The sequence below is a fragment of the Drosophila sechellia genome, chromosome 2L, assembly GCF_004382195.2.
Source record: "Drosophila sechellia strain sech25 chromosome 2L, ASM438219v1, whole genome shotgun sequence".
Classification (NCBI taxonomy): Eukaryota; Metazoa; Arthropoda; class Insecta; order Diptera; family Drosophilidae; genus Drosophila; species Drosophila sechellia.
Genome location: NC_045949.1, coordinates 23,265,068 through 23,286,038, shown reverse-complemented (window position 1 = coordinate 23,286,038; position 20,971 = coordinate 23,265,068). Strand labels below are relative to the sequence as shown.

Genomic DNA, 20,971 nt, shown 5'->3' with positions numbered 1-20,971 from the left:
ATTTCAGTTCTGGAAACCAACCGTAGATGGCGGCCCCAAGCCGCAAGCGCTACAAACCCTCTCCACAACATCAAACATGGGAGCCAGACTTCCAAGGCTGATACCCCTAAGCTTGAGGCAGGTAACTTATTGCCTCACGTCTTCCAACAAATCGACCCTTTATTACGACTTTCCAACCTTATTCCGGACCCGAGCTTTCAGGTAATTCCGACCCCGTTTGGAAATTACTCTGCCTGTTCTTACGAAACACTTCCTGACCCAAATCATAGGATATTACTCTCGATCGAAGGTTGTATAGCCGATCATTCTTATCATTTTACTTTTTTATTACTTCCATGGCCTTATTCCACACTAACTTCAATGAATCTAGCCTAGTGAAAACCATGGACCGATCTTGAATCAACCCCAAAGCTCTCAACAGTTTATATGTAGATCCTAAGTCCAGAAAGTGCTGTCCAAACACCATATAAAATAGAGTCGGTTCCCAAACTGGAATGCACCGCGGATCTCAACTCACACTCAGCCTACTACTCAGCTTTTTTCCCAATTTTTTTGACCCGGCCTGACGTAACCGTGAATTCGTGGTCTTCCACATAAGCCTTAAGCCGATTGATACAGACGATCGCTGCTAAACATTCCTGCTCCGTGACTGAGTAATTACTTTAAGCTTTGTTGAGCTTCTTAGATACGAATGCTATTGGGTATTCATCTCCTTCAGTTCTTTTTGAACTGACTCCTCTGACTCCAGTTTTGCTAGCGTCACACTGCACAAAAAATGGCTTTCTGAAATCCGGGCTACGAAGAACAGACGCTGAACATAACATCTCCCTCAACTTCACAAATGCTAGCTTTCCTACAGGAGTCATACCAAAATTCTGTCTTGGCTTTAATAAGTTAGTCAAAGGCGCTGCAACTAACGCAAAATTATTAATACGCTTGCGATACCAGCCAACCATTCCTAAGAACCTTCGAAAACTTTTCAACGAATTTGGTATCGGTCAAAATCGGTCATCGCTATTTTTTCTGAATCAGTTTTTATTACACGCTCCCCGACAATATGCCCTAAATATTTCCCCGAACGCATACAAAATATACTTTTTTCTACGTTAAGCGTCAGACCTGCCGTCATAATATGACCTGCAACCACTTTCAGAATTTCATGTGTGATTCGAAGCTATCGGAAGCAACCAATAATTCGTCTAGGTAAACAAACACTTCGTTTCGCAGTTCTGCTCGTATGACCTTGTCTATCAGGCGTTTCATCGTATGCGAGGCATTTGTCAGCCCGAAAGGCATCAATTTATATTGATAAAGCGGCTTTTTTGGTATTGTAAACTTCGTCTTATCCCTAGAATCAGGGTTGAGGGGTATCTGCCAATAGCCATCTTTCAGATCCAGACTACAAATAAACAAAGCTTTTGGGAGGCGAATCCCATCTATCGGCTACGCATCTTTTCTTGTGACAGCATTAACCTTTCTGTTATCCAAACAGATCCGCACATTCCCGGGTTTTTGCACTAAGACTACTGGTGAAGACCAAGCGCTTTCGGATTCTTCAATTATATCAAGCTTAAACATACGATCAATCCCAGCATATAGAAGCTTTTCCACAGCTGTACTTCATGGTAGTCAGACCCATTCTAACCTATGGGGTAATAGCCGCTTAATAAAAATAATAATCCCATACCATACATATCGACCACACTGTCGAACATTGAAAAAGCTCAGTACTTCACGACTCTTGATCTGGAGTCGGGCTTCCATCAAATAGAGCTCGCGGAACGCGATCGAGAAAAGACAGCTTTTTCCGTCAGCAACGGGAAGTATGAATTCTGCAGACTTTCCTTTGGTTTAAAAAATGCCCCTAGTATTTTCCAACGGGCCATAGATGATGTTTTGAGAGAACAAATCAGTAAAACTTGCTATGTCTACGTCGATGACGTAATTATTTTCTCCCAAACAACAATGGAGAGTCATGTCAACGATATAAACACGGTTCTAAAAACTTTTTGCGATGCAGGTATGAGAGTGTCTGTAGAAAAATCTAAGTTCTTTAAAGAGATCGTAGAATATTTGGGATTCATAGTGTCCCGAGGGGGAATTAAAACTTCACCTGAAAAGGTTAAGGCTATAAAAGAATTTCAACGTCCATCCACATTGTTTAGTCTCAGGTCATTTCTGGGATTGGCCAATTATTATAGAAGCTTCATAAAGGGGTTTTCTAGCATCGCAAGACCTCTGACAAATATTCTAAAAGGTAACAACGGAAAATTGGTGCAAACCACTCAAAGAAAGTCAAACTGGAACTGACCAACAAGCAGCGAAAATCATTCGAAAAACTAAGAAACACCCTGGAGTCTGAGGATGTCATGTTGGTATACCCAGATTTCATTTGACTTGACCACTGACGCTTTTGGAAGCGGCCTATGGCTGTTCTTTCACAGAAAGGTCGTCCGATCACCATGATTTCTCGAACGTGACGCGGAACCGAGATTTCAATGGCAAGAAATGAACGAAAACTACTAGCAATAGTATGGGCACTTCAAAATCTCAGAAACTGTGGTGGCTTAAAGAAGTTAAACATCTTCACCGACCATCAACCACAGACCGATTCAATGTCGGATAAAAATCCGAATCCCAGGCTCAAAAGGTGGAAAGCGTTCGTTGATGAACATAACGCACAAGTGTTTTACAATCCGGGGAAAGATAACCACGTAGCCGACTCCTTGTCGCGGCAAAACTTAAACGCTTTAGATAATGATGCACACTCCGACAGCGCTACTATCCACAGCGAGGAGTCGTCGACCTACACTGCAGAGTCAACAGAAAAATCTGTAAACTGTTTCAGGAACCAATTAGTGATCGAACAGGAGGATTTCCCGTCTGTAAAGTCAACCATCCTTTTGCTTCGCTCACTAAAAGATTTAGTGAAAATAGATGTCGTCAATGCAATCCACTGCGAGCTACCTATACTCGCCTTCATTCAGCACGATTTAATTGCCGCCTTTTCCTCGACGACATTTAGACATTGTAAGAGCTTGGTCATTGATATAACAAAATTTTCTAACTTGTATGGATAAGTTTTCAAAATTCGCTATCGAATCGATTCAAGAGCAATCGTAGATATCAAAACTCAGATACTACAACTAATAAACCTCTTCCCCAAAATAAAAACAGTTTACTGCGACAATGAAAGGTCTATCAACTCACAAACCATACGAACCATCCTAAAAAATAGGTATGGTATACAGGTCTCAAATGTGCCCCCGTTGACCAGCACATCTAATGGCCAAGTTGAGAGATTTCATAGCACCCTAGCGGAAATCGCTCGGTGCATCAAGATAGATCAAAACATAACCGAAGCGATCGACCTTATTCTATTCGCAACAATTGAATATAACAGAACTTGCGGGCACAATAAGGGACAAAATCAAAGAAGCTCAAGAGAAAACAGTTAGGTATTCAAATGCACACAAAGGCAATAAGCAGTACCACGTACGCAAAAAAGTCTGGTTAAAAACCAACAGACGCCTGGGTACCAAATTAACGCCAGTCTGCTCAGAAGAGGTCATCGACGCTGATCTGGGCACGACAGTGCTTATTAAAGGGAGGGTGGTCCATAAGGACAATCTTCGGTAAGATGGTGCCCAATTTAATTTTATATTTTTTATACATTTTGTTATATTATCACCTTTTTGTACTTTGGTGAAGTTTGTTACTCTCTATATTTTATATTTTTCGCACTTAGGTTAGGAAACTTGGTACTCCCGTTAGTCCTACTGAAAACTGACAACTCCCTCCTGGACCATAAAACTAAACGAATACTCACACGCTAACCACATACCAATAATGGACAGAGACATTACTTTATGGGATGGACTTCTTCGTGAAGGAGCACATGAGACGGGTACTTGAAACGGACTTGGAACGAATAGAGACTCTTCTGGACACACTAAAGGTACGTCACCGACATGCCCGTATTCTTAATTTCATAGGGACTGCTTTGAAAGCAATAGCGGGGACACCTGACTCTGACGACTGGGACCAGGTGAGGATTAGACAAAGACAGCTAACGGAATCGGTAAACAGACAGATAGAAATAAACGACAAAATACAATTGCAATTAAACACATTTACCTCATCCATGAATTCTATTTTAAAATCGGACAAATTAGACACAGAACATTTGTACGAGACGATTTTGGCAAAAAACCGTGTTGTAATTCAAGAACTTGAAAATTTAATACTTGCAATCACCCTTTCCAAATTAAACGTAATAAGTCCAATAATCTTGAATGACGTTGGCGTAAAGGAGATTGAAAGTAGACATCCCACAAACGTAAGCGTGTCAGATATTTTAGAGGTAGCGGCATAAAAACTTTTCAAAATCGAGACCTATTGTTCTTTTTAATAAAATTTCCGAAGCCTTTGTTAACTTGTAGAAAAATAAGAATATTCCCGGTACAGCATGAAAATAGAAGCTTAGATTTCGAGGACGGTAGCACGGTTGCGAACTGCGGGACGGAAACCTTCGCCATCAAGGACTGCAATGTATCAGCGAGCACCACCTTCTGCAGGAGATCGAAAGCGCCAACCTGCGCACAACAACTCATATCTAGCATTGGCCCATTGCAACACCCAGCCTGGACACTTGGACCCAGTCACCATGATCGACGAGGGAATGCTCACCACCAACGATGTAACGATAAATATCAGCGACGAAAAGGGAATAAGCCGGATAATATCATCAACTTACCTGGTCTCATATACCGAAAAAATTAAAATAAACGGCACCCTTTACGTCAACAATATCGGAACATCAAAGAAGAAAGCCGCAGTCTCAGCCATGGCTCAAGTAAACGTTCTGAGACATCTAGAGCGCCTTAGTCTGTCATTAATTCACGGAATGAGCGATAAAAATCTGCAGCACATCAACCACCTTCAATCCCGACTGCCATCAGGCAACACCTGGATCTTTTGCTCTGTCTCCTCCACAGCCTCAATAACACTGGTCATCATCTTTCTTATCTACAGTCTGAAAGTCACACGTCAACAACCGTCTAAGACCATTGAATCCGGGGACGTCTTCATCTTAAGACAAGGAGGAGTTAAAAGGCGAAATGCCATCCAAGACCGGATGTGCCAACAATAACATTGACGCCCAGCCCAGTAACGTATTTCGCTTTAGCGAAAGCGACGTGCAAGGGTCAGCATAATGCGATGCGGGCATGTGCGCACTGGGTGACCGTTGAGGGCATGAAACTTCAGTTGGCACGAGCCGCTGACTAGGCGCTCTGCTGAGTCGGCTGCCTCCAACCGAAGACTTGGCGGCCTTAATAAATTTGATTTGTAGCTAGTTCGTAACAGACCAGAATTCAGAGCAGTTGGCTCTAATAAAAGAACCATTTAATAATTCAAACGTATTCGGTTTAATTTGTATGTACATATGTGCGTACATATGTATGTTTGTTAGAAAAAGGTATGTACATATGTATTTAAAAAAAATGTTTATCTTCATATTCACAATTCTAAAATAAGCACATTGTAAAATAAATATAAACGAAAAAGATGCTGCCAGTTCGGCTTGTAAAAACGATTGATTGCACGATTGTAAATATATGAACAATCGCCGATTGAACTTCGAGTTCTTATTTTCCTTAACATATTCAAAAGGGTACTGTTCAAGTTACGGGGTTTGGACTGTCACCCGCTCTCCGCTCCCTCTTACGCTCTCCACTCCCTCTTACGCTCTCCCGCTCTTCACCACAGAGTCTCCGAGGAGTCTCCGCTGCGCTTGGGAGAACCCAACTCATTAGAATAAGCTTTAGTGTAAAAACTAACCACGCACAATAAAGATACGCCCGGTCGCGCCCGCGCATTTACAAAAGTCAAGTGTTCGCTTTTCTCCGAGTGTTCTATTTTCAGCAAACTAGGAATTTTAAAGGACCAGCAACCCCCAGCATCCCAACATTTTGGTCCTTCGAGCCGGATATCCTGAATTTTTCAAGTTTGTCCACCAGCGACCAACTTATAAGATAAGTACGAAATCTCCATTCCTTTTAATTGCCGGTCTGCAGCAAACGGTTCGAAAATCCAATTTCGTTCAATTTGCTGTAAGATTTATTGTCAAATCTAACGGATTTCTCCGACAAAAGGCAATTAAAGGAAATTACTTATCCATTTTCACGGGCGCCGCCATATTACCCACCGTTCTAAATTTCTAAGTCCCATTTTCCGAATATATTTAAATATTCATCCAGTCCGAACAGTGCAAAATTCCAAATGTGAAAAAAGTGAAATTAATTTGTGCCAAGTTAAGTGAAAATTTCTAAAGTCCAAGACTCTGCCAAAAGTGGCAAAAATTCAGTTCTCTTTTCACTGTGTCCAACGCAAGCCAAATTCTTTTCGCAACACATTTTTTTTGCTTTAACTCCGCCGTCCGCTTAATACAATTTGCTTTGCTATACGTACAAATACAACAACGAAACAAACAACACATACCCTCTGGCCATTCCAAATAAAATATTGATTAAATATTTTACCCGCCAGTTTCATATACATTGCATGCATTACATCTACATATACATCTCCATATACATACATATACATCTCCATATACATTACATATATTATATCCACATATATTACCGACATACATTGCGCATATTATCTTCATTCCTTGTAACCAAAGTTTCCCAAATTAATTTCCGAGAAATAAATTAAAATTTTAAATTAAATTAATTATTTTAAATAATAATTAAATTATTTTTTTTAATTTTTTTGAAAACTTTCAAAAAAAAAAAAAATCATCCATAAATAAATAATACTACCGCCAAATATAAGTCGTTCACCCGACAAATATTTTGTTTTCGTATTGCTTGGATATTAGTTTGTCGGTGTTTTAGAAGTATTTACAACGCGGAGAAAAGACTCCAATTCCAACATTCCATTTTCTCCGTTTTCCAGTTGTAAACAAAAGAATAAAATTTTCTTCGTTCTAATAAACATTTTATATCACCGTGTTCCACATTCCAAGGGTTCCAGCCGTAAATAAGGTGGACCCAATTACCATAAATCACAGGTCATTTATACAATTCGCTGTTCACTCCGAGTCACCTGTCCGATTAGTCTAAACTACGGCGTTTCCACTTCGTAAATTTTACACCACTTAAATTATTAAGTGCAGTCTGAGGAATCTGTCTACTTTTTCAAAAGTGTGACCGGGCTCCAAAACCGCTTCCCTTCCATTTCGTATTTCTTCGATTATGCCCATCGGGGCCGATAAGAAGAAATTGTCCGCTGACAAACCCAGGTCTATTTTTTCACCACAAGGGCCCAAGAGTCCAAGAATCCCAAGCATTTCGGTGAGAACGCCTGCGCAGATCTCCGACGACTGTGCTACTCCATCCAAAGCCACAGTACAGCGCACAGCTAAAAATATGGCTGCTTCCGATCTAGCGCTAGCCAAATTCATTTCGGTTTCTGACCGCTTAAGCGAATTTGAGGCTCAGATCAACACTCCGGAATCCGCAGCTCCAACTGTCACGATGCTTGGCGTCCGTCGCGACCAAGTCCGAACCCTATGGGACAAGGTTGAAAAGGAATACGATCTCTGCTCAGAGTGCCTTGTGTCAGCAGGCGAAGCGGCAGCAAGCAACATGCCTATTCTCAGGGCTAAATACAATTATTGCTATTCAGTCTATGAAAGGTGTGTTGCCCAGCTCGTTGATAAAATCGAGCAGGGCACTTCTCAGTCCATCCCAACCGCGAACGCTGCGCCCCAGGCCTACATTTCCTCTGGCTGTCGGTTGCCTCCATGCGATACAGAAGTTTTCACAGGCGACTATCTTCGCTGGCCGACTTTCCGGGATCTTTTCACAGCCATTTATATCAATAATCCACGGTTGACTCCGGTTGAAAAGTTATTCCATTTAAATGCCAAAACAAGTGGCGACGCGCATGCCATAGTTTCGATTTCGCCTCTCACCAACGAGGGTTTCCGCTCTGCGTGGGAAAACCTGACAGAGCGTTTCGAAAATAAACGATTGTTGGTAAACAGTCAATTGAAAATACTGTTTAATGTGCAGTCGATACCACAGGAATCTGGGGCGGCCTTGAAGGTACTGCAAAGTACTGTTCAAGGTTGCTTGACTGCCTTAGAACTGTCAGGCATCAACACTGAGAACTGGGACTGCCTGCTGGTATATCTGTGCTCATCCAAGCTCCCGAAGATAACTCTCTCCTTATGGGAGCAGTCGCTACATAAGAAAGCCGACATCCCGACATGGGGAGAGCTGAACACCTTCCTTACAGAACGTCATCGAACCTTAGAGGCCATCGATGATGTGAGACCGTCCGTACCGAGTCAGTCGCATTCCAAAGCAATAAACTCATGTGGGCCCTCTAGAAAATTAAATTCCTATGAGACGAGAGTGGCTCCAAAATTGAAAAGTTGCGACTTGTGCAACAAGGAGAACCATCCTGTCCGAGTATGTCCGCGTTTTCTCCAAATGTCGGTTGACGACCGGTCAGCCTACATTAAACGGAAGCAGTTATGCTTAAACTGCTTCGCAAAGGGACATCAGCTTCGTGAGTGCAAAAGCACTCACAATTGTTTTACTTGCCGTGGCCGGCATCACACGTTGTTGCACCGAAACAACCTCTGTTCCAGCAATTCAAGCCCTTCAAATCCTGCAAGGCCAATTTCCGCTAATCAGGCCAATTTCGTTCCAAATGAGCAAGCCGGTGTGCAGAATTATTTCGCCACAGGCTCAAGAGCTATCCTTCTTGGCACTGCCATAATCAATATTTCCCATCTTGGCACTAACTTTAAGGCACGCGCCCTGATCGACTCCGGATCAGAGGCGACATTCATAACCGAGCGACTGTTCAATCTAATTAGATTGCCATTCCAGGTGGTTCAAGCCCAAGTCTCGGGCTTAAACCAAACAGTAGCTGCTCAGTCCAAGAAGCTCTGCAGTTTTACCATCCGATCTCCGACTATGCCCGCGTTGCAGTTGGAGACGACGGCCTATGTCCTCCCTCAACTAGCCGGAAATCTGCCTTCCTACCCAATTCCGCAAAATTTCCTTCGGGATCTTCCCGATTTTCCACTGGCGGATCCAAAATTCTATGAGAGCGCACAAAGAGATGTACTTATCGGAGCCGACATCCTGCCTTCGGTGCTTCTGAGTGGAGCAAAAACCAACATCTGTGGCTCTCTCTTGGGGCAAGAGACCATTTTGGACTGGGTACTAACTGGGCCAGTGTCAGCCTCAGACCAAAGTAGAATTTCCTCTTTCTCGAAACAGATCACCCACGCGTACGATAATTCACTGGACAAACTCCTCACAAAATGTTGGGAGGTGGAGGATATACCAACAAAGTTGGTAAAAGAATCCGATTCCATGTGCGAGAAGAATTTCCTTCAAACGACCACGAGAAACGAGTGCGGCAAATATGTCGTTACTCTGCCTTTTCGCGACCCAGAACATATCGGTTCCGGGCTAGGGCATTCTAGGTCTTTCGCGTTGGCTCAGTTCTTAAGAAACGAGCAGCGTCTAAGAAGAGATGAAGCCTTAAAAGCGAGATACGATTCGGTGATCCAGGAATATCTCGACTTAAAGCACATGCGACAAGTTCTTCCTGCCCATGATTGCAACGCCTATTACATGCCACATCACGCCGTCTTAAAACCGGAGAACGTAACTACTAAACTCCGTGTGGTATTCAATGCCTCCAGCCCTTCATCGAATGGTACCAGTTTAAATGATATCCTTCATGCTGGCCCTGTCTTACAGTCCGACTTGACCATTCAAATTCTGAAGTGGCGCTATTTCCGATACGTGTTCAGCGCCGATATCGAAAAAATGTATCGGCACATCTGGGTAGATCCGAAACACACTCCATTCCAGCGAATACTTTTCCGTAACAATAGAGGGGAAATCAGAGATTTCGAATTGAAAACAGTAACCTTTGGAGTCAATTGCGCACCTTTCCTGGCCATCCGAGTACTGCAGCAGCTAGCAGCTGACGTAGAACTCAGCCATCCAAAAGCTAGCAATGTCATTCGAAATTTCATGTCCACGGAAGAAACTCAGCTCATGGTGCAAGAGCTCCGAGACGCTCTGAATTCCGCCGGATTTCCATTGAGGAAATGGACTTCCAACCAAAAGGAAGTTTTAGCGGCCATTCAGAGCAACCATCTTTTAAATACTGATTTTCTCGAGATCGATGCAGAAAGTACTGCCAAAACCCTCGGTATTCGCTGGAAAGCAACCTCCGACGAATTCTCCTTCGTCCCGCCAGAGTTGGCTATCGAAACGTCCTTTACAAAACGCCAAGTCCTGTCCCGAATTGCCAAATTGTTCGACCCTGCAGGCTGGTTAGCGCCGTTTATCATTCGAGCTAAAATTTTCATGCAGGGGATTTGGCTGCAGGAGCTTGGATGGGACGAAAACATTCCAAATGAGCTTTTTCAGCGATGGCTTAATTTTCTCCAAAGTTATTCAGTGTTAGAGCAGATACGCATTCCACTCTGGCTATCGTTTCGTCCAGATTTCAAGGTCGAGCATCATGGCTTTTGCGATGCGTAGCAAAAGGCTTATGGGGCGGCCATATATGTCCGCGTAGAAGTGGGCAGCACCATTATGGTGCAACTCCTAACCGCGAAAACCCGGGTAGCACCAGTCAAAACGGTTTCGCTCCCAAGACTGGAGCTGTGCGGAGCGTTATTGCTTTCCGAAATGGCTGCAGCCATCATTCCGCAGATGCCTACGATTAACTCCGAACTTTACTGTTGGACGGACTCCACGATAGTGCTTGCATGGTTAAGCAAGCCAGCGTGCCTGTGGACCACATTTGTAGCCAATAGGGTGACGAAGATCGCCCAGGCCACAAAAACAGAGAATTGGTCTCATGTTCAATCTGAGCATAATCCAGCAGACCTGGCAAGTAGAGGAGTTTCCCTCCAAGATCTAGCCGATAGCCAGTTATGGTGGCACGGACCGACTTGGTTGCAAAATCCACGCAACCAATGGCCAACTCAGGTCGACAACGCTCCGGTGACCGACCAGGAGAAGCGTGCTCTAAAAGTCCATCTCGCAAAAGCTCCTTCTGAAGAGTTGTTGGTACGTTTCTCCAAGCTAGAGAAAGCTCCGCAAGGACTGATCAGGGCATGCGGCCGTGTGGCGGCTTCCGAAAGCCTTCAATACAATGAACGCCATCCAGTGATTCTTCCGTATAACTGCCTGCTTTCTCGCCTCCTTGCGAATTTCACTCATCGCATTACTCTCCATGGTGGTAACCAGTTAATGGTACGCCTCATCCGGTCGAAATACTGGATTCCGAGAATTAAGAACCTAATGAAAGCAGTAGTAAATTCGTGCAAAGTATGTGTGATCCACAAAAAGCGGTTGCAAAGCCAACTGATGGGTGTCCTGCCCAAAGAAAGAGCATCGTTCTCCCGACCATTCACGTATACTGGCATGGATTACGCCGGTCCGTTCGATATAAAGAACTATACGGGAAGAGCATGTCTTATTACAAAGGGGTATGTGTTAGTTTTTGTTTGTTTCTCCACCAAGGCCATCCACTTAGAGCCTACATACTTAACGACCGAAAAGTTTCTTGCCGCTTTCTCTCGTTTTGTATCCAGAAGAGGGTGTCCACGTCAAGTCCAGTCAGACAATGGCAAAACCTTTGTTGGCGCTGCCACCCTGCTTTCCCGCGATTTCCTTCAAGCCGTAAAAGAGTCGGTGACGAATGCCTATATCCATCAAGAGATGCTATGGCAATTTATTCCTCCGGGGGCACCCCATATGGGAGGCCTTTGGGAAGCAGGCGTAAAAAGCTTCAAGACGCTATTTTACAAATGCACTGCCACGCGAAAATACACGTTCGAAGAGCTCTCCACGCTCTTGGCAAAAATAGAAGCGTGCCTTAACTCCAGGCCGCTCTCTCCTATGTCTGAGGATCCGACAGATTTGCTGGCTCTGACGCCAGGGCATTTCCTTGTCGGGGGACCCCTTATGTCCACGGTGGAACCCGAAATAAAGGGGGAAACGAAATCCCTTCTTAGTCGGTGGCAGCATTTGAAGGCTCTCCATCAGCAGTTCCGTGTGCGATGGAAAGAAGAGTACCTCAAAGAACTCCACAAGCGTTCTAAATGGCAGGCCCCGTCCAAAAATCTCCGCATCGATGACATGGTCGTCATCAAGGACGACAACTTGCCCTCTATGAGTGGCGGCTCGGCAGAATTGAGTCTGTTTTCCCAGGAGCCGACGGCAACGTCCGTGTAGTAAATATCCGTACTGCACGTGGAGTTATTAAACGTCCAGTGGCAAAAGTGGTGCTTTTGCCGACGGAGTCTTCCGAATCTCCACAATAATAGGCGCTCCTCTCGTTCTTAGTTGTAGTTCATTAGCACTAATCATCCATTATTTTTCATTTCGTTTTCGATCTCCGTTTGACATTCGACTACGCGCAGCATGGCCCCTCGTCAACAAAACGCACGCAGTGCTCGTGCCGTGGAGAGCAGACGTACCCGAGTTATTCAATCCTACCGATGCCGAGTCTGCCGCGGTATCCATCCTCTTCGGAAGTGCGCGAGGTTCCTAAATCATGGTTCGGACGGCAGCAGTATTAGTCTAAAATTACCAGCTTGGTGATCAGCTCAGAAATGCGTTCAGTTTAATACACGTTGATCAACAAATTGTGAATAATCAAATTAATAAACAGCCGATAAATATTTTTTAAACAAATAAATCGGCATAACTTTAAATGTATAAGTATAACATTTTTTAACTATAGTCAAAAAAAGACAGTCCTGTTTGGTTATAAAAACCTGCTCGTAGGTAAAGTAAAAACATATTAAGAATATTTTATTTGTTTCAGACCTAACCATATATACTCATTATTTTTTTCTTGTACAACATGTTTATCTTGCAGCTGGTCGATTGATTTATCATCTAAAGTTCAGACAACAACAATGTTTGCGCTATTTCCTCGAAAATCACATGGCTTAGTTCTGATGGGAAAATGCAGAAAAGAAAATTATACAATGACAAACTTTGCATCTGGGTCTGGTGTCTAAAATATCACACGTACAAGCCTTGGAACGTTGTTCAGATTTAGATTACTAGACTTAGATTTAGTTTATTTAACTATGGTGTATAAAACAGTAAAGTGAATGTAAACGATTTTTGAATAGTTTCGATGTACCCAAAATTCTTAATAAATGTCATTTCTAATGATTTTATATTTTGACTTTAAATTGGCAAAATTTGTTCCACAGGCCAAAATGTCGTTACATTGTCGGTACCGAAATCGGTCAACGTCGCTCTGAAATCTTCTTGTAAGATCAATGTTAGGTTATAGATAAATTATTTACTTACCATTATTGAATGAAAGGTCATGTTATATTCTTTGGATGCAGGTTCCAGTTGATCCGAGTTTAGAATAATATGTTGCTTAAAATAGTAAATCGCTGAAGCATCTTTACTTTCCAGCATTCCATTTAAATGGAAGTGCAACTTTTCGTCTATAAAATGCAATTTGCAATAGTCATTGTTAATGGAAACGGCATTGCAAAATAGATCCGCTATATGGCAAAAAGTGAATTGACTTCGAAGACTGCTAGCCTGCCTGATTTTTGATATATTTGGCTTCCTTTGCATCAATTGCTCATTGTTCGACGTGTATTTCGCAGGTACTATTCTTCTACTGAAAATAGCTCGGAATGAATTTCCACTACTTTCCACCGGCACCTGAAAAATTACAGCACACGATTGCTGATTAAGTTCCACAAGTTGCAGAAGCTGCATTTTAAAATGAGGCAGATGCTCGTTTTTCATTTTACTTAACGCTACAACCATGCAACATTTTTTATTAACAACTATTTCTGTTGGCAGTAGGAGGACGTTGATGCGGTTGTCATAGTATGTCAAAAGCTTCCAAAATGTCCTCTGCAACAGGGGCCGGCTATCGATAAGTCTGACGTTAAGCACAGCGTATATAGAACTTTTTTGATCTAGATCTAGACTCTGCGCTGCCTGCAGAAGAACATTGTCCCTGACAATATCAAAAGGTACTTGAAGGTGGTATTCCAGTGACGTTTTAATGGGCGCGTTAACTCTCCGGATATTTTTAATCATAGATATAAGCTGCTGTTGCTTATACTCCTTATATAATTTTTGCCTAACTGAATCGGGATGTTTTTTATATTCCTGCAAGGCTTCGGCATTGTGCTGCAGTCTCATTAAAGATGATGTTGCAAGGCTCGGCGTTGAATTTCTCAGCGTTTGATCATTCATTTCGGACATCCCGAAAGCAATGCAATAAAGTGTGTTGTTGTCGCTCAGGCAGAACAATTCTTCTTTTTGGTCTATCCAACAACATCCGTATATCCCGGAGACTGGCTTCGTCAAGGTGTAGACAAAACACTCGTCAAGCTGGGCGTTGTACTTGAATCGCAGTCGCACCAGCTGGTTCCCGTCTGTGTAATAGACGTCGCCATTGCCACTTGTTGCATCGTAGTCCAGCCATTCAGAACCTGTGTGAAAAATTTGACGCTGTTTTATAGAAAGGAGCCTGGACGTGTACCAAATGTCTATACTGCCAGAGCTGAGAAAAATCAAACAAAGGTTCTCGATTGGCAGCAATTTGATGAATTTAACGTGCGCTGCATATATGCACAGAAGCTCGATATTATAGTCAGGACCGGTACCATCTGATCTTGTTTTAAGATTATAGGCCAACGCAAATACATGTCCACCTATGCTGAATATGTGAACATAATTTTGTTCTGCCGCGTGTGTGCCAAAAAGACTTCGCACGAACTCTTCTTCCTTTTCGGTCACTTTTAAAGTTGTCAAGGTGTATTCATTATGCTGCCAGTCGCTCTGAAATAGGTTCTCCTGGTCAAAAGTTATGTCAAATGTATGTTGCAGTGTACACTTGTCCTTTTCCCAATCAGGAAGATCAACATACGTCTGCAGAAGCAGTCGGCGACTTTCTATTCGAATCACGCTGAATCCCACATCCACTATAGCTAAACAACGAACTGCACTGAGCCATTTTATAAGACTCAGGGCTTTAAATGAGGTAAAGCTGTATAACTCCCCATTCGACATATGCAAAATCGTGTTATGCCTCATAGCATGCACACTCCTAATATAGCCTCCATCACTTTTGGGCACAGGAATTCGCACAGCAGTCATTTTTATCCTGCAGCTGTCCTCTGGCATCTTAAAGCGTATGTTTAGCAAATAATACTTGTCCCAAGTGATAAACACCGATTGGTCATCAGATGCCGCAACTAGACAAAACCCACATGCTTGGAAAAGTGCGTCATCCCTGATCAACCATTGCTTTAAAACCATATCTTCAAACTTATTGTGCGGGTTCATGGTTAATGTTATGACTTTTATAAAGCGGTAAAACCTTATTTATTTATAAGGGGTGTTCCTAAACTAATCTTCACTTTTGTAACAACAAGGACCCACTAAGCACATCCCAGCATTTTCGGTACTAACGGCATGATGTACGCGGGCTCTCATTTCCAAGACATTTTTCGAGAGTCAGTTCCGAAACAATCCAGCCACATGTATTTCCGGTTTATTATTACTCTATCTGCTATTACTCTCACTATTACGAGTACAAAAGCCTTACGAAAACTTAAAGCCGATAATTCGGTGGGACGGTTTAAATTTAACCACTTTACTTATTGCCATGGCAAATACCTTTTTCTATTCGAACGAGTCATAAACAGAGTCTAGACTGTACATGAAAAACTCTTAATTTACAAAACTGTTTGCAAAATGTTCTCTTGTAATACAAAACTAACTGACATAATTTATTGCTTAACGCACTTAAAGGTTGTAGAAAATGTACATTTTGCAGTTGATTTTTAGAGAAATAAAGACATTTTTTTCAAGTACATGTTTTCCCAAAGGATTTATATGTTTTAGTTATTTTTTTTGTGACAATTTGGCGACAATTTGATTAGAGTCAGAAATAGTCAAGACAAACACTCTCGCCAATCAAACTCGGAGGGTTTATTATCGTCGATGTTTGCGAAATGAGAAAGCGAACAATTTCGAACAGCCTCAAAAAAAAATTCGCGATTTTTACAAAAAATTTCATTGCAATTGCGGTCAAGACGGTCAATAAAAAGAAGCTATGCTCTTTAAAATTCATTTTTTTTTCTTAAAATCGATACATTAGTTTTTTATTATTACTTTCACAATTTTGAGAAACATGGTTTGGGCAATATGGTGTTTATGTTATAGGGTCAAGGAAAGACTGAATTGGTTCAAATGGCTATAGCTATTACGCTATACTCTTGCGCATTATATATAACTGCACATTATATATAAATGTATTTCACAGGAAAAATAGAGTATTTTCGTTAAAATATTTCGTTAATTTATTACTAGAGTTCATATAGACGTTAAATATTTCTTTTAGGTTTTTCGGTCTGTTTAGGTTTAGGTGGAGTATATTTCTTTATTGAAATTAACCTATCTTTCCAAACCTATAAATGTTACTTATATTTACTACAATGTGTAAGCTATACATTTACACTTCTCTGCAGCTTAAAGCGGACGTCCCAAAGCTACCGGTCGGGTCATTTACAAGAAGCTTCCTCTTGAATGCCTATATTGTTGAATTCAGGCTAGGAATTTGATGTAAATACTATTGAGAGATAAAAATATTTCAACAAACTAAAAATTATATATACATATGATCAAGATCAACTGTCGAGTTGATCTAGCCATCTCAGGAACAATAAAATCCATAAAGTGGGGATTAAGAATGCAGATTCCAGAGTCGTGTAGACGCAGCGCAAGTTTCCTGGTATTACCACGCCCAATAGGCCCACTTTTGAAATTTTTTAGTTTATTTTCATTCTATTATTGTTACAAATTTCTATCGATATGGCTTGACAATCTTGAAGTGTCTCGATTTCACTTCCACTAGCTGAGTAAGATGTATGTGATAATCGCGGAACTCGACTATAGCGATCTCTCTTGCTTTATCCATGATTTTTTATTTTTTCATCTTGGTGAAAATTATACGGATTATATGGGCATGCTCCGGTTCGAATACGTAAGAATTTTACGATTTTAATTTGAAATCGAAAAATTGGTGCTCCGGTTTTCGAAATCGTAAGAATTTTTCAATTTGTGAAACGAGCATTTTGACTGGCCGAAATGAATAGTAAATGCCTGTTTTATATCAAATCACATCTTTTTTTCTAAGGGGAAGAATAGTTTACTCAGTGAGGTTTATTCCACTTAGTTATTTAAAAAAAAAAATCAAATTTGACAAACATAATTTCGCCGTCGGCAACAAAAAGTTATCGGGAAGACTGCCATATTGTTGGTAAAACAAAACAGGCAGTTATTATAAAATGTAAAAGAATTCATAATTTATTTAAAGGCCAAAAGTGTTGTTTGATTTATTCACTTAACTGGTCAAAGTGGAGTTATAAGTAATTGCGAACATCGGAATTAAAACTGTGAAGAAGTTAACCCATCTTATGTCTGAAACAGCTTAAACGGCTGTTTGCTATCTACAAAACATTCCGCCAACAACAATTTTTTGAAGACCGGGGCACCTAAAAAGGAAATCGAAAGACTTTGCCCAAATCGAAATCGAAAATATGTTACGACTACCGGAGCATGCCTAATATACTTTACAAAATCGGAAACGCTTCGTTCTACCTGTTCCATTTTTTTCATTGAATCTAGTGTAGACTACGGGTAACGAGTAAAATATCTGTACTATATCTCAGCAGAGGATATATGTACATATTATAGTAAAGTCATTGTAGCTGAAAATTCTGTTTCGTCCATATCTGTGATCTCAGGAAGATAAAGTAGATAATTTAGCATTTAATAACATTTGTATATCCAATTATTAATATTTCACATGAGTATTGCAGTGAAATTAAATATATATTAATATAATTTTAATATATATATATATATATATATATATATATATATATATATATATATTTATTAATATGTATTATATATATAATAATATATTATATATATATTAATATATTTTATATATATATTAAATATAGTTTGAAGATAGAGGAAAGCTAATGTATTGCTATGATTTGGACTTAATGAACAATTACCATGTTCATGATTTTTATTTTATACTAATATGACCCACATTGTTTGCTGTTTATCAATTTGTTTTCGAAATTTTTACTTGGATTGTAAATATATTAGAGTAATGCGTTTTGCTGTGTAAACCTGCCGTATTTAGTACCGTTCACATCGCTTGTTTCGTACTTTAAAAATTGCTTTGTTTCGTGTTACACCTAAATCTGTTTGTACATCCTTATGCTGGGTAGGAAAAAAGGTTAACAATTAACTTATTTAAGGTTTTAAAATATCTAATATAAATAATACTAAAGCGGACACTATTTCCAAGTGTTCCATAAGTCGTGCTTTGCCTTTGACGCTGTCTTGCCTTATATTGGCATTTATTATTTTTATAGTAAGGTATTTTTTAGTACTTTTGATGGTTGGATCCAATAAGGCCGCACTATTTTCCTTCTTTTTGCTAGCAATTTCCGGCGAGGTATGTGTAAAATTTTTTAACTCCACGTGATTTTAATAAATCTTTTTATTTTAGCGGTTACATTGTTATCAAGATTTAAAATGGTAGGTGCTTCAAACATTCAGCATTCATTCATTAAGATTAATACTTAAATAAATTATTTGGACGAGCCGACAAAATAATGTGTCCAGGCACCTAAATATTTTGGCTTATTGGTTGCATTTGTTTTTTTTTTTTTGCAGGGTTTCGTTAAGGTAGTCAAGAACAAGCAGTACTTTAAGAGGTACCAAGTCAAGTTCCGAAGGCGTCGCGAAGGAAAGACCGATTACTATGCCAGGAAGCGCCTAACATTTCAGGACAAGAACAAGTACAATACTCCTAAGTACCGTTTGATTGTACGTTTGTCCAACAAGGACATCACAGTACAGATCGCCTATGCTCGCATCGAGGGTGATCGCGTGGTGTGCGCTGCTTATTCCCATGAGCTTCCCAAATACGGGATCCAGGTTAGTTTTACCACAGCGTTCTGGCGTACTCAACTTGATAGCCCATTATATTTATTTAAGGTTGGATTGACCAACTACGCTGCTGCTTACTGCACAGGCCTGCTGGTCGCCCGCCGTGTTCTTAACAAGTTGGGACTGGACTCCCTATATGCAGGATGCACCGAAGTGACTGGGGAGGAGTTCAACGTCGAGCCTGTTGATGACGGCCCAGGGGCATTCCGATGCTTCTTGGATGTTGGACTCGCTCGTACCACAACTGGTGCACGTGTGTTTGGCGCTATGAAGGGAGCAGTCGATGGTGGTCTAAACATACCTCACTCTGTAAAACGCTTTCCTGGATACTCTGCTGAAACCAAGAGCTTTAATGCCGATGTGCATCGCGCTCATATATTTGGCCAGCACGTTGCAGACTATATGCGCTCTTTGGAGGAGGAGGATGAGGAGAGCTTTAAAAGGCAGTTTAGCCGATACATCAAGTTGGGCATTCGTGCTGATGATGTAAGTACAACATAGTTTTTCAAGACGTCCACTTAAAAAATTACAGCTGCGTTTCGCACACAACGCTAACTGTGCCATAAGTGGACAACATAAAACCTGCCACCTATGTTCGAAGTTTTTCTCTCAATAGATCACACTTCCTGTTATGGTTACACATTTCATACATATTATTATCCAAATACTCGCAGAATTAAATAAAATAATAGGTTCGGTAAAAAGCATGTTCCGACCATAATATGCCTTGATTAGGATCACCAGCCGAGCAGATCTTGCTCCTGCTGATCTTAATATGCGTCATGCATCTGTATGTTGAATTTCAGTTTCCGAGCTCTCAACATTTTAATTGCGTATCGACTGTGTTAGCGATCCTGACCAATATTTCATATTTCACTGCTCCGTCTTTCAACCTGGTCCACACTTTTCATCAAATATTGTGTATTTAATTCCAGATAACCATATATATTATTTAGTTTCAAAATTATTAGGTTCAACAATTATTAAAAGTCTAATTCATTATTTCGGTTTTGCAGCTTGAAGATATCTACAAAAAAGCCCACCAGGCAATTCGTAACGACCCTACACACAAGGTCACCGCTAAGAAGTCTTCTGCCGTTACGAAGAAAAGGTGGAATGCTAAGAAACTCACAAACGAGCAACGGAAGACTAAGATTGCAGCTCATAAGGCAGCTTATGTTGCAAAGCTGCAGTCTGAAACTGAGGCTTGAAAGTGATCGTCATCAGCTTCAGTTTAGATTGGTGTAAAAATAAATAAACAGTTGTAATGACACCAGCAATTGATACTGATTAACAGCCATTATTTGGGATTTTTTTTTTTTTTTTAACTTTTTAATCTGTGGTGTGCGGCAGAGAAATCCTCTGAATCCTGACAGAAATAGGGCAATACTAGTATAATTATATGTTTACTTTAAGTGAGGAATGCACTGAAGCAGTATTTAATCTAGAGAAACCCCACCTCTCTCCGTACAAATTACAAATTATAGTCATTTTGGTAAAGAATGGGAAGATCGGAACATGTGTACTTGATTTGATTTCGGCCGCAGTGCAACACTATTTTATCAATTCACTGTTGAACATTTCTCTAGTAGGCAATGTATTACAGCGGAAAATTAAGACGAGTATATATCTAGTATATCTTAGTATATATATATAGTATAAGAATATATATATAGTATATATGAATAAGAATAAGCATCTCCTAGCCTATAAAGTACATATGTTCTTGAAGTGGAATACTATTCGAATCGGTCTGGCCATGTCCGCATGAACTAAAACTATATGGACAAGAGAGTTTGGAATAAGCATGCAGATTGTTGACAAGCAAGTTTGTTTTGCAAGAATGCCTCCCATACCCCCCACACTTG

General features: G+C 40.8%; 2 protein-coding genes across 2 annotated transcripts; one reads left to right on the top strand and one right to left on the bottom strand.

The window, feature by feature from the left end:
• Nucleotides 1–12,847: 12,847 nt before the first annotated feature.
• On the bottom strand, nucleotides 12,848–15,447 carry LOC6620144. The gene is made up of 2 exons (XM_002044316.2): nucleotides 13,395–15,447; nucleotides 12,848–13,341 (listed from the first exon to the last, which is right to left on the bottom strand). The coding sequence occupies exons 1-2, from the start codon at nucleotides 15,405–15,407 to the stop codon at nucleotides 13,231–13,233; spliced, it is 2,124 nt and encodes a 707-aa protein (XP_002044352.1). The 5' UTR covers nucleotides 15,408–15,447; the 3' UTR covers nucleotides 12,848–13,230.
• Nucleotides 15,448–18,580: 3,133 nt separating this feature from the next.
• Nucleotides 18,581–20,397, top strand: LOC6620146 (60S ribosomal protein L5). The gene is made up of 5 exons (XM_032725068.1): nucleotides 18,581–18,606; nucleotides 18,661–18,689; nucleotides 18,828–19,091; nucleotides 19,152–19,589; nucleotides 20,120–20,397. The coding sequence occupies exons 2-5, from the start codon at nucleotides 18,687–18,689 to the stop codon at nucleotides 20,312–20,314; spliced, it is 900 nt and encodes a 299-aa protein (XP_032580959.1). The 5' UTR covers nucleotides 18,581–18,606; nucleotides 18,661–18,686; the 3' UTR covers nucleotides 20,315–20,397.
• The last annotated feature ends 574 nt before the right edge of the window (nucleotides 20,398–20,971 follow it).